This window comes from Schistosoma haematobium, chromosome 1 (genome assembly GCF_000699445.3).
Source record: "Schistosoma haematobium chromosome 1, whole genome shotgun sequence".
Lineage (NCBI taxonomy): Eukaryota > Metazoa > Platyhelminthes > Trematoda > Strigeidida > Schistosomatidae > Schistosoma > Schistosoma haematobium.
Window position 1 is genome coordinate 56,621,170 of NC_067196.1, and position 17,592 is coordinate 56,638,761.

A 17,592-nucleotide genomic window follows, 5' to 3' on the forward strand; every position below is an offset into this window, starting at 1 on the left:
TACAAGTAAAAATAAGTTTAGATTATGAATCGGGATACCTTTTATGGTTGAAACTACTATACTTTCAACTGAATCAGCCTATAGTTCTTATTGGTGCTCCGATATAGTAGCTTCTCCCCGAACCCAGCCAGTTCAGTCCAGAACATAAATATCAGCCTCCACATCACGAATCATATATTTTAGAAATACTTAGTTTATATACAAACAAACCAGACCGCATCATACCAAAAAATAGAAAATAACGACCACACAAGTTCAAGTCAATGTGACTGTAATTGTGAGAGGCTGTGACTAATAGACTAAGAACAACCTGAGAATAGTCAATCGTATAACATTAAGCAATAGGTCAAATGAAAGCTTATAATGACAAGAATATGAATATACATATAATATAGTTACTTAAGTAACACTTATCCAATAAGAATATACGTTAAGATTAGTCCATAAATAATTCCCAGAAGTTACCCATAATTTAATCTTCGCTAGGATATAACATATATATTTATATATCCAAAGGTCTAGAAAAGTTCTGGAAGATTGTCATTCCTGTTTTACAAGGTAATATTCACTTTATTGTTCATAATAAAATAAAAAAATTTCACTTGTTACCTGGATCTAGATAGGCAATATTTATTGGAATATACAAGGAACTGAATGTATTCTAGTTACAGATGGTAATAAGGTCATACTAACAGTGTTTATCAATTAATTCTTATTTATCAGTATGGGGGTTGTGGAGATTGTTAAGTTTTTTGGTTGAGATCATGAATTAATTGATGTTAGACCACCGTTGGAAACCTGGAAGCACTGGACGGCCGTTTCGTAGAGACAGGTATCTGCCTCAGTACAATGGAAGGTGGTCGCGCAATTTCGTGGATTGGTTGATGTTAGACACTAACACCATTGGATGCCGGCTCAGTGATCTAATGGTTAAGTGCTCAGGCGCGAAGACAGTAGGTCCTGGGTTCGAATCCCGCGGGGTGCGGGACCGCGGATGCGCACTGCTGAGGAGTCCCATACTGGGACGAAACGGCCGTCCAGTGCTTCCAGGTTTCCAACGGTGGTCTAACATCAATTAATTCTTACTTACCAATTTCACAGTTTCCTGTTACAGCTGTTATGCATGATATAAACGATTTTTCTCAAACTCAATTTTAAACGTCATCAGTGATATATTTTATCTCTGTGTACTTTCACAAAAAGAAAATGGGTGATGTACACTTCAATAATTTTAGTGTTTTGACCCGGAAAGTTGTATTGATCTGATAATATTATCAACAATGATTATTTATTTTGGTTTGTCTATGAGCTCCATTAAACTTAATAAAACTAGTAAAACAGTTGAAAACTTCAGAACTATAACGTAAATATTAGGGTACTTTTATTAAAAACGAACTTTTTTTAATAATCAACGAAACGAGTTTACTTGTTTCGTGTTGATTTATTGAACGCATTTAAAAGATTCAGAATATAGTTAATGGACATAAATAGTTCTGATATTTCTAATTATGATATTCAGTTGTTACACAAACATGCAACGCTATCTTTAGCTATCCTGATTCATTACTGTTTCGAGTCTGTAATCTGATAAAAAATTTATACAGAGCAAGAAAAAATGGAGAATAAAATAAATTCATTCGATTTCACGGCTCTTCATCAACGGCATATTGCTGATAATTACAATGAATAATATTGTTCGAAGCAAATATTTAATTCTACATTGTAAAGTTCAAATAAATGTTCGAAACGTAACAGAAACAAGGTGAACAAATAAACATAATTAAAATGGATTTGTAATCATCATATGTCGGAAAGTAGTAATATAGAATAAAATAGTTGACGTTGTAATTACTAGTAGTCTCAATGAAGATAAAAGAGATTATGCAAACGTAATGCAATTATTCATTAATTGCATAGTCATGCAATATGTTAAGAATAAAAATCAAATAAATATGTAAGTATTAATCAGATTAAGCAAGACATACATATTCAAAGACAATAAAAGGAGGGTTGAAAAAAACTAATAAAGGTTATTTAATCAACATTCAGTTACCATGTCAGAGAACGACTAGTCATACTCACTTTACTGTAAACATAGATCAGGTCGGAAATGTTTGATGGTGAATTCCTCTGAAAAACGGAGTAAAACTGGTGTCGGTTAACTATTTTAAATGCATTTCTTATGTCTACTATCCTAAAGATGCCTGGCGATTGCACATGTGACAGTGGTTTTCTAAGTGACAGTTGATTTGTCATCCCATTTCCTTTAGCACTCCTCTATTCCCCTCAATTGGCCACATTGTGGAAATTATTAAACTCAATCACAAACCAAACTCTAACTTTGAATTCTCAAGGCAAAAGAGAAAGTAAATGACCAAATAACACGTGGGGCTGGAAATCGGAGGCAAAAACCAAAAGAATGAACAGTACTTGACAACAGCCAAAAGGAAAACCTCAGAATAAAGTTGGTTGGAGATTCTTGATCAGTGGCTTATGTCCCATGAGGGGCGAACGGTTTAAACGACTAGAATCTAAAATTTTGATATTTATTTAAACATTTTCTGTACGATACACCTAGTCGTTGGTTATTTTTAAATGATTATTACCTTACAGATTGTTTTACACCATGGATAAACAGATCCTTAGTTTGTGTGTATTTTCGATAACTCTGGATAATTAATTAATTTCACATTTTTTGAAATTATTTGACAGAAAGTTATCTAGAAAAGCTTTCTGTGTAATCAATTTCTCTCTTGTTTAATTCTAATGAGCTCAGTTTTATTTCACGTCTAAGAATCAAATCGCATATAAAACTTCATAACATTTTTATGGATTTATAATCATTTTTAAGGCAGTAAAACGTTACCATCTAAAAGGGTTATATAATCTGGATTCATTTACTCTCATGCAAAATTGTCTCATTTAATTAACAGTTAGTAGATGTTTTTGATTAACAAAATTCAAATAATCTAATAATCTCATATTAAAAGTTTCCAAATGTAGATAAAACCAGATTAAAATAAATTGTTCACAGACACGAATGATCTCTATAGACTTAATTTTAAACTGACGTAATCTTTAAAAAGGAAAATGATATTCAAGATAACTGTCCAGTGCTTCCAGGTTTTCCATGGTGATCTAGCTTCAATTAACTCATGATTTCAACTATTGAAATAACTGTATTTGTTGAATTTTTCTATAAAGATTATCCATTTTGTTTAGGAATAATATAAATTATTCATTAGAATGTACAGCTTATGAGATGTACATTAAGAGGTGAAATAAATTTCTTATTTTTTTTGTTAATACTTGTTAATATTTTACATTAAACTTAAAAATTTTTCTCATTCAATCCAGTTTAATTTAGATGACAAATGTTTTACTCTTTTAAATTGTATAGATTACCATTCTAAAATGATTAGTTTGTTCTTTTGTTTGAAATTATTGTTTCAAATCTTATAAATACATAATTCTTTATGTTCACATTTTGGAGACAATTGCTTCCCTGCTGTAAAAGAATTTTTTCTCATTTAAATAAGAGACAATGTTTAGTTAGGTAATTCATATGAACAGTTTGTATGTGTGCATAAGTATTGAATTATAAAGTAGAGAGAAACAAATATCCAGGTCTTTTTTATTGTCAGTGGTCATTGTGAAAGGTATCCCTAATGACTTATTTATTATGAGTACAAATATGACATTTAAACATAAACATCTGATAAAAAGTAGACTTCTACTCATTAAACAAACTTTCATCTAAGTCGGATCAATGATTGTTAAATTAAAATTGTGTTACATAGAAATTGTGCTTGTTTCTTCTTCCTTATAAGGTTTTAGTCAGGATTTCTTTCCAGTACTATATATATATATATATATATATATATATCAATGATTATTGATTTATGCTGGTTTTACATCATTTTGTTACACAACTTTGAACAATTCATACAAGGTATTCTTTCATAAGGTTCCTTATCAAAGCCCTGAAATAGTCTATACTAAATTATAAAAGAATGTTCGGATAACCAACTGTATCCACCTGTCTGTATGAAGTCTCATTAAAAAAACGTTGCTATTTGATTTCAAATATGTGATATTAAGCGTTCAATGCTGAAATCCCGATAAATTTGAGCATTCATACTTCTGTTTCCACTAAATTTTATAAACGACATTAGAATATAAACAATAAAATTATTCTACTCTCAATAGTATAATCCCGAAAATTAGTAATGTGCAACTTAATTTACTGCTTTCCAATCAGGTTTCAGTATTTAAATGAAATTTTTGCGAGTATTCATCATTTGTGCATAATCATTATGCAAACAAAACTATGGTATCACAGTAAACATTTGAAATCATTAAAATCTAAACTTTTCAAGTTTTTTTTATTAGATTTTTTATTTAAACAATAAATAATTTTATAGATACAAAACAGCTTTGAATATTCAATTATTTTATATTTCATCGTCTATACAAGTTGAACGGCGGCTCAGTAGTCTAGAGGTTGACAGATCACGCGCGAAACCAAAAATTGTGGGTTCGACTCTCGGGAGTGGAGTAGTGGTTGCGCACTACTGATGAGTTTCACACTAGGACGAAACTGCCATTCAGGCTTTTATTGGTGGTCTAACTTAGGATGGTTCAACAACCTCATAATCCCACACCAATAATCTTACATATATTGCTTAAATGCATATCATTAATTTCTTTTATTTGTGTACACAATCTGCAGAAAATTAGGCGAGGCTGTGATCGATGGGCGAAACAATGGGAATAACGATAGACGCTCTTGAATTTTGACCCGAACTTCATTCATCCATGTATTTAGATAGCATTTATGCCCCATAGGTGATGTAAGTCATATTATTCTCTTTGGATATGTTGTTTATAAACGGTGGTATCAACCTGATATATTCTATCAAATGTCTGCAAAATGTTGATTCAGAATGTATGAATCATTTCTTTGAGTAAATTTATCATTTCAATCATCTCAGTCATGTAGGTATTTTATCAAATAAACTTTTCTCCATTAATATTAGTTACTTCAACTGTGATCACTTAAATTTTCCATTATAAAAAGTGAGAATTTGAATGGTAGTTTAATTCCTCAATGAGTTTAATAAAAGCTTATGGATGAATGAAAACAACAAACTATAATTAATTATAATTCTAATCGTACAACTACAAAAATTGTGAAGGTAACAAGTATAAACGGTTATTTAATCTCTCTTCACAAGTATCTATGAGTTAGAAAGTTTAATTTTCAGCTGACATCAACATGACAACACTATTAAATTATAAATTTAATAGTGAATAAATCAACTCCGCCTGAAGTCCCTCCGGGGGCTACTGCCGGTCGTAAGCCCGGATAAAGGAGGAGGGTTGGGCATGGGGTTAGCGTCCCATCCCGTAGAAAACTAACTAGTTAAAAAAACGCTAACCAGAAAAAATTATTCAAGCCTTTTAAATTCTGCCACGGGAGTCAGAAGGTCTTCATTTAGAAGAATTATGACGCCTCATGATGAAAGCCGAATTCCTTCGGAAGTTACGAGGCCGATGCCCCTTCTGACAACCGGAGCGACCATTTATTTAGGTACATAGAGTGTTCGTACAATGTGGGACACCGGGAGAGCCTTCCAAATTGCTGCAGAAATGAGAAGATACAACCTAGAGGTACTTGGGATCAGTGAAACACATTGGACACAAGTTGGACAACATAGACCAGCATCAAGAGAGCTCCTGCTATACTCCAGCCATGAAGAAGAAAATGCACCACATACACAAGGAGTTGCATTGATGCTGTTCAAACAAGCACAAAATGCACTTATAGGATGGGAATCTCATGGAACAAGGATCATCAAAGCCTCGTTCAAAACAAAGAAAGAGGGCATTTCAATGAACATCATCCAATGCTATGCGCCTACCAACGACTACAATGAAGACGCTAAAGATCAATTCTACAATAGGCTGCAGTCAATAATCGAGAAGTGCCCAACAAAGGACCTGACCATTCTGATGGGAGATTTCAACGCCAAGGTTGGAACGGACAACACTGGATATGAAGACATCATGGGACGACACGGACTGGGAGAAAGAAACGAAAATGGTGAGAGATTTGCAAATGTATGTGCCTTCAATAAGCTGCTCATAGGCGGCACCATATTCCCACATAAACGCATACACAAAACCACATGGACTTCACCGGATCACACCACGCAAAACCAAATCGACTATATTTGCATCAACAAAACGTTCAGGAGGACTATAGAGGACGTGAGAACCAAGAGAGGAGCTGATATAGCATCAGATCATCACTTACTGGTCGCCAAGATGAAATTGAAACTCAAGAAGCACTGGACAACGGGGCGGACAATATCACAAAAGTTCAATACGGCCTTTCTTCAGGATACTAACAAACTCAACAAATTCAAGATAGACCTCAGCAACAAGTTCCAGGCCTTTCATGATCTACTCAACAGAGAAGGAACTACTGTGGAGAGCAACTGGAAGGGGATCAAAGAGGCAATCACTTCAACATGTCATGAGGTCCTGGGTCACAAGAAGCACCATCACAAAAAATGGATCACTGTTGATACACTGGATAAGATTCTAGAAAGAAGGAACAAGAAGACAGCAATCAATACCAGTCAACCAAGAGCAGAAAAAGCCAAGGCACAAGCTGAATACACAGAAGTTAACAAACAAGTGAAGAGGAGCATCAGAACCGACAAACGTAAATATGTGGAAGATTTAGCAACGACGGCGGAAAAGGCTGCAAGAGAAGGAAACATGAGACAATTGTATGACACGACAAAGAAACTCTCTGGAAATCGCCGCAAATCAGAACGACCAGTGAAAAGCAAGGAAGGCGAGGTAATCACCAACATTGAGGAACAATGAACCAGGTGGGTAGAACACTTCAAAGAACTCTTAAATCGACCAGCTCCACTGAACCCACCCAACATCGAAGCAGCACCCACGGACCTCCCAACCAATGTTGGTCCACCAACAATTGAAGAAATCATCATGGCTATCAGACAAATCAAGAGTGGCAAAGCAGCAGGACCGGACAACATCCCAGCAGAGGCACTAAAAGCAGACGTAGAGGCAACTGCAAGGATACTACACATTCTCTTCAATAAGATTTGGGATGAGGAACAAGTACCAACAGACTGGAAAGAAGGACTTCTGATCAAAATACCGAAGAAAGGCGATCTCAGCAAGTGTTATTACTACAGGAAAATCACTCTTCTCTCAATACCGGGAAAAGTCTTCAACAGGGTATTGTTAAACAGGATGAAGGACTGCGTAGACGCCCAACTTCGTGACCAACAGGCTGGATTTCGTAAGGATAGATCGTGTACAGACCAAATCGCAACTCTACGGATCATTGTGGAACAATCAATTGAATGGAATTCATCACTCTACATCAACTTCATTGACTACGAAAAGGCATTTGATAGCGTGGACAAAACAACACTATGGGAGCTTCTTCGAGACTACGGCGTGCCTCAGAAGATAGTCAATATCATGCAGAACTCATATGATGGATTACACTGCAAAATCGTGCATGGAGGACAGTTGACAAAGTCGTTCGAAGTGAAGACCGGTGTTAGGCAAGGTTGCTTACTCTAACCCTTTCTCTTTCTCCTGGTGATCGACTGGATCATGAAGACGTCAACATCTGAAGGGAAGCGCGGGATACAATGGTCATGTAAGATGCAGTTGGATGATCTAGACTTCGCAGGTGATCTGGCCCTTCTATCCCAAACGCAACAACAGATGCAGGAGAAGACGAACAGTGTGGCAGCAGCCTCAGCAGCAGTAGGTCTCAATATACACAAAGGGAAAAGCAGGATTCTCCGATACAACACAGAATGCACCAATCCAATCACAATTGACGGAGAAGATTTGGAAGATGTAAAAACCTTTACGTATTTGGGCAGCATCATTGATGAACACGGTGGACCTGATGCAGATGTGAAGGCGCGGATCGGAAAAGCCAGAGCAGCATATTTACGATTGAAGAACATCTGGAACTCAAAACAACTATCAACCAACACGAAGGTCGGAATTTTCAATACAAATGTCAAGACAGTTCTACTGTATGGGGCAGAAACCTGGAGAACTACGAAAGCCATCATCCAGAAAATAGAGGTGTTTATTAACAGTTGTCTACGCAAAATACTTCAGATCCGTTGGCCAGACACTATTAGCAACAACCTACTGTGGGAGACAATAAACCAGATCCCAGTGGAGAAAGAAATCAGGGAGTAGCGCTGGAAGTGGATAGGACACACATTGAGGAAAGCACCCAACTGCGTCACAAGACAAGCCCTCACATGGAATCCTGAGGGTCAAAGGAAAAGAGGAAGACCAAATAACACATTACGCCGAGAAATGGAGATAGACATGAGAAAAATGAACAAGAATTGGATGGAACTAGAAAAGAAGGCCCAGGACAGAGTGAGTTGGAGAATGCCGGTCAGCGGCCTATGCTCCATTGGGAGTAACAGGCGGAAGAAGAAGAAGAAGAAGAAGAAGAAGTGAATAAATGAGCTATAATTTTCAAGATAATGACCCCAGGTTTGTGCTTAGTTTCTTTAAGTAAATCATTCTATTTAGTTATGCACATGCAATAAGAATACTATGAACTTAGACTGCATTAATTAAGAAAGTTTCTATACATATAATGTTTTCATGATAGTTAATGAAATCTTTCCATACTTATTTTCTACAAGACGATAGTGATGTTGATGACAACAATCAAGAAATCCACATATAGTTGTAAAGAAAGAAAATAAACAATTAAATAATCAAAGCAAGAAAAAACTAATAAACTGTTTACTTTGTTCGTCATTCTCATGTTATATATGAATGATTCAATTCAATCGACTTGCAATTAGAACACGGAAAAACATGGTTTAACAGTTATAAAAGTTGTATATGTAACTTAAGATTACTTGATGCTTTTATTTACTGCACATCATTATCATATTGTAAAGTGGCTCACAAGAACCAAATGTCAATTTGGTCATAATACTAAAGATGTGAATTGTTCTCGAGAGTGGGGAAAGTCAGCTCTCCATCTCTAAACGCTCTCACATGACCACACGGATACAGCCACTGCAAGGGAAGTTCTACTCACTGTCTTCTCGTGGTGCGGATTTGTTTACGACGTTGAGAGGAAGAAAAGCGAATGTCCGGCTCGTCAACCGGCTTGGTGGACACGGAGAGTCTACCTAGGGGATTTGGAAAACCCTGATTCCAAACTATTGGTGAACATGGGCTCCGGCATCCTGAAGGAACAAATGGCGTATGAACCTATTGTTGGTCACCGGATACCATGTGATTACATCTCCTTAAGTTGCTCCACTGCCTTTTGCATGAGACCTTTGGGTCAAAGGCTCGGGGAGTGGCCTCCTAAGAAACAAAACGCTTCGGTTTGGACGCCAAGACAGTATCCTATCCCTCACACAAACTAAATAATTTTTGTGGCGCATATATACCTGGTGCTCCCATGTACTAATGTTTATGTGTTTAAATAAGCCTTAGATCAAACTGTAACAGAATTAAAACAGAAAAGTAATCCTGTTAAGCAGTGAATAATGTAAAACGTATTGATGAAAAGTGGCAATTCCATAAATTGCATAGGCTTCATTTGTGTTATCGATTTCTTTCGATATTATTCAGCAATCAATTACTATTGATAATTATTTTATCTTATTATTGACTAAATTATCTCTTCAATAATCAATAATCGTCAACATTTGAAATTTTTGGCTAATTTTGAAACCGGAAATTACACCTATTTACTGTGTAGCCTGTGTATATAAATCCACGTTTTACATAATTTTCTAATTTTAATTATATGACCTTAGTAGAATACCACTAACCGATTGGATGAATTCAAATAAACCAATTATCCAATCAAATGAAGGGCAAAAACAGAATAATAAAAATTCACTGTGAATCAGATTGTATTTCATTCCCTATGCTAATCATCAATTTGTATTATTACAAAGGAAATGTTTACATAAGTAAATAATATAACTGATTACATGAATAAACTGCTTCCATTATTTAAAAAAATAACTTATGCTTACATAACACAATTACAGAGATTATTGAAATGACAGAGGTTATGATTAAAAATCCCACTGTAAAGTTTCATAAACTTAACTACATTATAATATTAACACTTACTGTTAGCATCACCTTACCTACAGTCTTTAGTGATCAAGGTAAGTAAAACATATTGTTTGATAATCGAAATGATGTTGTGTATGAAATGTGATTGCATGGTTTAAAGGTTGATTTATTTTTAGAGAAAAAAAGACATGATCATTAACTGTATGTATACTTATTTCAAGATATATAAGAGGTATTGATATGGTGAAAATGCGTAGATAAAAACTGTCTTGATATCGTTTGCAATATATATAAGTAAACTGGTTTTCTCATGTTATGCAATTTAAATAAAGAAAGCTAAAAAGTTTTGTTTTTTAACAAGAATAAATTAATGTTCAGATCATCAGTCTTAATGAAATCAAATGGATAGATAAGACTGTCAATAGTAATAATTCATGCTCTAACTCAGCTCCAGGTAAACACTCACAAGGCTGTAACTCTCTATTTGCAGTGTTATTATCGAATACACTGAAAATATATTCAGTGATATTGAATTTTTAGTTGGATCAGTTATCAGGAAATATAGCATTTCTTAAACGCCAGTTGAGAGAATAAATCTGTATCCTACTCTTATGGACCAAAACTTATACTAAATATCAATATTACCAAGATTTTCATTTTTAACAGCACTTACAAATTATATGAAAATGGATCCTTTCCTGGTTTAATAACCAGTAAGCCTTAAACCAGTTTTCTCATTCCATATTGGTACGCTTACTACAGATTATTCTGTATGTAACAGTTTTAGTTTTTGGTGATTAATTACATTTGTAGATATTTTTTTATTTTATCATGGACTGATATAATCTACAAATCCAGATGCGACACTGATAGGAGAAAAGGGATAAAAGATTTCAAACAAGAATAAAACAGCTGTTTAGTGTATCTTGATTTTTAAATGGTTTTCCAGATTATATTAGTCTGTCAAAAAATTGCCTTTAAAGATTTTACTATCGTAAAACTATATATGATTACTGATTTATTTTCCGTCAATACTGGTTTATTCTTTATTCTCAATTATTTGAATTGTGTGAATTAGTGAAACTTTAGTAAAACTAACAGCTTAGTTAAATAATTTATGATATATCAACAATCTAACACATTTACCCACGTCTACTTTTGTAAACACAGTTCATTAATCGGTTGTATTAAGTACAGTATATTTCATTTGTGTCTAATATTTTTTACATTGTTAGGGGTGATATTGTTGGAAAACAAATAGCAATGGATTGTTTGCGAAACTCATTTTATTTCATGAGTATCAACAGAATTAATAACAAATAGACGGATATTTGTAATTTATATCATGTACTAATCTCAGTTAAATAATCGTCGAAAATAAGGATGTAATAAACAGCTGTTTCATCCGAGTATGTGATTCATAAGCAAGGTGTACCCACGGCCCGACTAGAAGTCGAACTCAAGACCTTCAGCTCTCGCTGTGAGCTCTGAACCTATTTACCACAGAGTTGAGGTTTATTGGTTTACTTTCTTAATTTGAAGGGATTCGCAATATTGCACAATCATTATTCAGTGACATTTATGACTAACTACTACACAATTGACAGTTGAACTCTACTGATCACAACTTCTTACTAGAACTCACGTAATTACTTTTCAAAATTAGTCACTACTGAGCACAGGAATTTATATATTTAAATAAGTATTACAAATCTGAAGTCATCACCTTCTGTTTTATTGAATGTTATAAAGTTGGTTCCTTGCTGTCCAACTGCTGCTTAGCTTTTATTAAATAGCATAAAAGAAGAACTTAAATACATTCATCGGTTAGCAAACATGACTTAGTTTTCTTATTATCTGAATTCTATTGTTTTATCTAATTGTGTATTCCATCTAACATTTAAAACTGACTTTTTTAAAAAGATTTTAGTTTATTGATAAAAAAACGGTTGATAATTCATTGTGTTTTTCTCGTTAACAGTTGGAAATTTGTAATTGGAAAGTGCAAAATAAATGTTGTAGTAACTTTTTTTAAAACACTCTATGAAATACTATTCATACATACTTTCTTCTAACGGTTTTAAGATTTAAAAAAAAATAATATATTTCTAGGAACTAAGTATGCTGAATAATAGGATTATTCTTTTTCAATGGTCTAAAAGTATACTGTAATTGTGAATAAATATCTTTAGATCGAAAAATCGAAATTATAACCTTTGACAAATAAACTGTTGATACAATAACATTTGACAAATAAGTTGAATAACATTCCAGAGTGAATTTAAACGATTGTACTTAAGTAAAAACAAAACATACTATTGGCTAGAAAACATATAATCTAAGAAGAAAATCTTGATAAATAGCGAACAATTTCAAAGTGATTATATCACCCTATAAAGTATGTAAAACTAGGAGTTCAAAGGGGATCAGAACACTCTTCATTAATATAAGTACTATGTTTTGATCAGATTTGACGAATTTACACTTGAAATTGTTTACACTTAACAACAAAATAATGTTAAAACTCGATAAGACAAAATCTATTTTGAGTGGATTCAAATTATTTTCCACCTCCAAAGAAAAACTATATAGATAAAACACCTTAGATTCTGTCATTCAACTGAAAAGTGAATTCCAAATGAAAAAAAACAAAACAAAACAAAGACAACTATTGTTGTAAAATGTAATCAGAATGAATTATTGATTTCATGAGCATTCTGTCCTAATTTAAGACGTTTTGTGAACGCGAAGAGATAAACTTTTAGGAAATTGAGTAGAGAACCATCTGGTAGCACAGAAAGTAATATACCACCAGAAAATATTTCAGATGACTCATAATATACATATATAGGCTTTTTTTTAAAAATTCTTCTAGAAATCACAAAGATATGGTTACTATTTCTAAAGTTCATAGGTTTTCGCACGTTTTCGTGAAAGCTAGTCGACTTCGTGGTTTGACTCAGCAATAATAATAATAATAAAATCTTTAAAATTTAAACGAAACTTTATCAGTAAAGTTTAAAATTCAACTGAATTCGGGTTGATGATTCTCTTATGATTTAATTTATTCTAAGCTCATACGTAACATTGCAAACTTGAGTTCAGTTGCTAAATCACATGCTTTGATCACAAGATTAAGACAGTTATTCATTAATAAAAAAATAATTTGTTCATTACTCAGCAACTATTATCAAAATTTTATACAAACTCACTACTGCAAACATTTTTTCCCTTCATGAGTATCGATTTTAAAATCATAATTGAGGTTAAGAAGTTAAACAATAATCCACATGGAGCACATAATGTTATTATAAACTGTCTTCAGTAAAACACGTTCCATGTATACAATTAAGTAGTGACTATTAAACTGACTTATTTTCACACAAACCGATTACATCAGTAGTATGTTGCAAATGGGGAACGTGAATCTCATTTTCCTATCGCACATCTTTAGTTGAATAAAACTATATATATAACCTAAAAGTAACACCGGATTCATACTCGTCTTAATTCCTCTAGATATATTATTAATGATACTGATGTGACCATTTTGTAATTTTTCCCTCATTTATCTGAACAGAACAACTGTTTTAAACTATTCAAGATATATATATATATACAAAAAAATTAATCGATTCATCTAAACAAATCATCACATCATGAAAATATTGTCCACTGCTGATTCATTTCAATGTTTAATTGTTTAACAAAGATTAATTTTTGCTGAAAAATTGTTCTACTGTAATTTGATAATCGATATGGATATTCTATTTGAATTTATACAATATATTATATAACTGATTACATATAGAAATATCAAGAAAATGATTTATTTATAGTTCGAACTTTAGGACAACTATTGATTATATTTATCAATAAAAGTGAACTGTTTAAGTTTTAAAAGTATTGATTATCATCGATTATTTTGTTTGTTTTGTTTTTAATGGTTAGGTGACCTAAATGATGCTCATAATATTGCATTACTTAGAATATGACAAAATAAACTTTTATCAGAATGAGTTTTGTGGAGATTTTAGGAAATTTCACAGGTTGAAATCATGAGTCAATTGAAGCTAGACCACCATGGAAAACCTGGAAGCACTGGACGGCCGTTTCGTCCTAGTATGGTGTTCGGTGGCACAACTTCGTGGATTGGTTGAAGTTAGACATTAACACCGTTGGATGCCGGCTCAGTGGTCTAGTGTTTAAGTGCTCGCGCACAAAGCCAGTAGGTCCTGGGTTCGAATCCCGCTGTGTGGGGGCGGGTTCGTGGATGGGCACCGCTGAGGAGTCCCATACTAGGACGAAACGGCCGTCCAGGGATTCCAGGTTTTCCATGGTGGTCCAGCTTCAATTGACTCATGATTTCAACCTGTGAAAATAAATTTTTATCAAAATATGTATGTTTTTTAAAGAAAAAATGAACAACATTTATCTTATCTTTTCCATGTATATTTCAGTCAACTTTTAAATGTATTGCTTTATTATAGAAAAAATTCGATCATTTCATATTGTAGTCAATAAGAAATAACCTTGAGTAAATAGAATAAAAGAGGGAAAATATACAAATATTAAAGATATATGTTAACTATTTGTAGAATCACCGACTGAATGGTATCGAATATCACATTGTCTAGTTTCAGTTATATGGAGAAAACTATGAATTTACTATGTAGTCACTTATGTACGTGAATTGATATAGATACTGTATTTTGTTAGATGATGATAATCAATGGGAGATTAGGTTTCGTGTTAGATGTGACTCATTGATAAGGGAAACTGATGAAACAGAAGCTTCCTATATGAGTTAACAAGTGTTTCAGTTCGAGACGATACCACTGAATCAAAACTAACATTTAGTTCTACTTTAACTATATGTCAGTAAAGAATACAAATACAGTAATCTAAATGTTTTGTAGCTATTGCTATTTTTTAAGATTAGATGTCATATATCAAAAGTAATACTATACCTTAAGGCTTCTAGTTCAATGTAGTCTCTAGATAGGTGAGAATTAACCAAAACAAGACTTAATCTATTCTCTACAAAACATAATCAGGTTAGTAACTTAGTTTAAAAGAAGTTAATATCAAATAGGTTATTTATTTACTAACTATTTAACACATTATTTTAAAAAAGACTAAAAAGATTTATGATAACTTATGTTTAACCAGTTGATTAGTAATTCAAATTTCGAAATGAAAAGAAATTAAGTCACTACTAATACGTACCGTGAAAGTATTTAACTATGCTTTAGAACTTATGAAAGTACCATTTTAGTTCAGATGCGTTAAAATCAGGATATTCTATCCTCATTTACTACTTTTCAGAAACGCTTTACAATAAACTATCACAACTGTCCTAGATTAAATATACTAAACAGTTTGTTTTAACACAGGTTTCAACCTTAACAATTATTAACAGGGTACATCTTTAACTATAAGGACGTCAGTATTCTAAATACTCTATAATTCAAGACAGTTTTTTCATATGAATCATTCGCCCCACTCTAAGTAAACTCCGAATGAAATTCTCTATTGACTAATAGCCGTCAGTGAACTTTGTAAATGTAACCATTGAGATGTGCAGTTAACGATATCAAATAATTTGAAACTACCATCGATAATGTTGGGATTAGAAAAATTAATACGACATTAGTTACTAAACAATGTTTATTGCTAAGTTTGTGTAATTTAGTTATAAACTGGTTATTGGATAGATAAATAAAAATGCTTATTTCCCAGCGCCATACGTAGATTGATTAGAAACTTTTAAAACTGACATAAAGTAATAACATCAGAATATCAAATTAGCTCATTCTTTATAATATCATCTACCAGAAAGTTGTTTTTAAGTTACCAAAGTTTATAATTTTTAAGAATCAAGATATTTAGTTCTGAAAATCTGTGAAGTATAACTAACTGCTTTATAATACACAGAATCAGGTCTTCATAACTGTTACCCACCCAGAATAATACGTATTTTTGCTAGATTTAATAATAAAAATCAATTTCGAAGGCTGATATGACTCAAATCTAATATAAATTTCCATATTCTAATTAGAGCCATACATTTTGTGAATTACTAAGTGATCTTACTTGACACTGGGAGTCAAAGTACATGAATTAGCAACTAAAGGTGTTTTCCAGTTATTACAAGAGAAGTAGTTTGATTAGTCAATCACCAAAAAATCAATCAACTGTGTTCTGAAATTGTCTCTTGCACATGAAGTAGAAACCCAATCCAATGCGGTATATAGAATAATCACATGGAATTACAAATGTTTTCCAGAACGTTTAGTCAGTACTGTTCAAAGACACAGAATATTATCTTTGTTCAGATAATCGATTGTTATGAATAAACCTTTCTGTTAAACTGGAGCATACAACATTTTGATTCATTTTATAATCGAATTATTTAACCATAGAATTAGACGAAAACCATATCATCAGAATCTTCTCAAAATATCTTACACTTCAACTTTTTCCCAAAACTAAATTATTACAAAATTAAGGTAACAATTGTTTTCAATGTTTACACAATACTTCTGTTAACAAATCTTAATTGAATAACTCGTATTCGAAACTAATTTGCGTTAATCGTCACAAAGATACTACTCGTCAATGGGAAACTAAGAAGGAAAGAAAATGTAACTCATAATAATCAAATTTACCAACTATTAGTTAACACTGACAGCTGAATCCTGTTTGAACACTAAATTGCATGTATTTATAATATATCGAACTGCCAATTCCATCAGGTGATGCTAATTCATATGCGTTAAATGGATAAGAGATTTATAATTCACATTGGTTTTCAACTAATCATGCAAAGTAATAAAAAAAAACCATAAGCCAGTTGTTGAGTAGTATCCAATATAGTTATGTCTAGTTATTTGTGCTTATTCAAATTCTGTTGGTTAAATACAGCATATAATCACTAGACTAAGTGACAAAATATAGTAGTCCAGTTTTTCTAATTCTATATGACTGAAGGCAATCAGGAGGCAGTTGTGGATCTAGGTTCCTTTCAGGTGTATCTACCTAGCGACTATCGTTTGTAAAGTCTTTTGTCAGCATTACACAAGATGATGAATCCAAATGTGTAAGGGAGCAGAACAAAAGTACTGAATACGATTAGTAGCTTACTAAAAACAAATTGCATCAAACTAATTCATAACTCATTGGTAGGAACCAGTAGTACGCTCATATCATCATCATCATCATCGTATTAACCAAACTTGTTTATTTTAACCAACCATTTCATGATGTACAATTCCTTGATCATGTCATCCATTGAGATTTTCGTAGGATATTTTCTAACCCAATCAATATGACGATTTCATTAAAGTGAGTTGAATAGTCATACCTAAAAGCTATATATTTAATGATTGTGTTAAAGAACTTACTTATTATTCCTAATACTAATAAAACATGGAAAAA

General features: G+C 32.8%; 1 protein-coding gene across 1 annotated transcript in view; it reads left to right on the plus strand.

Moving 5' to 3' along the window:
* Positions 1–9,884: 9,884 nt before the first annotated feature.
* Positions 9,885–17,592, plus strand: part of MS3_00001676 (uncharacterized protein) — a 92,461-nt gene continuing 84,753 nt past the window's right edge. Inside the window, exon 1 of the mRNA XM_051209146.1 lies at positions 9,885–10,244. Coding sequence (XP_051074577.1) covers positions 10,133–10,244 — 112 coding nt within the window. The 5' untranslated portion in view covers positions 9,885–10,132. The remainder of the gene's footprint in view (positions 10,245–17,592) is intronic.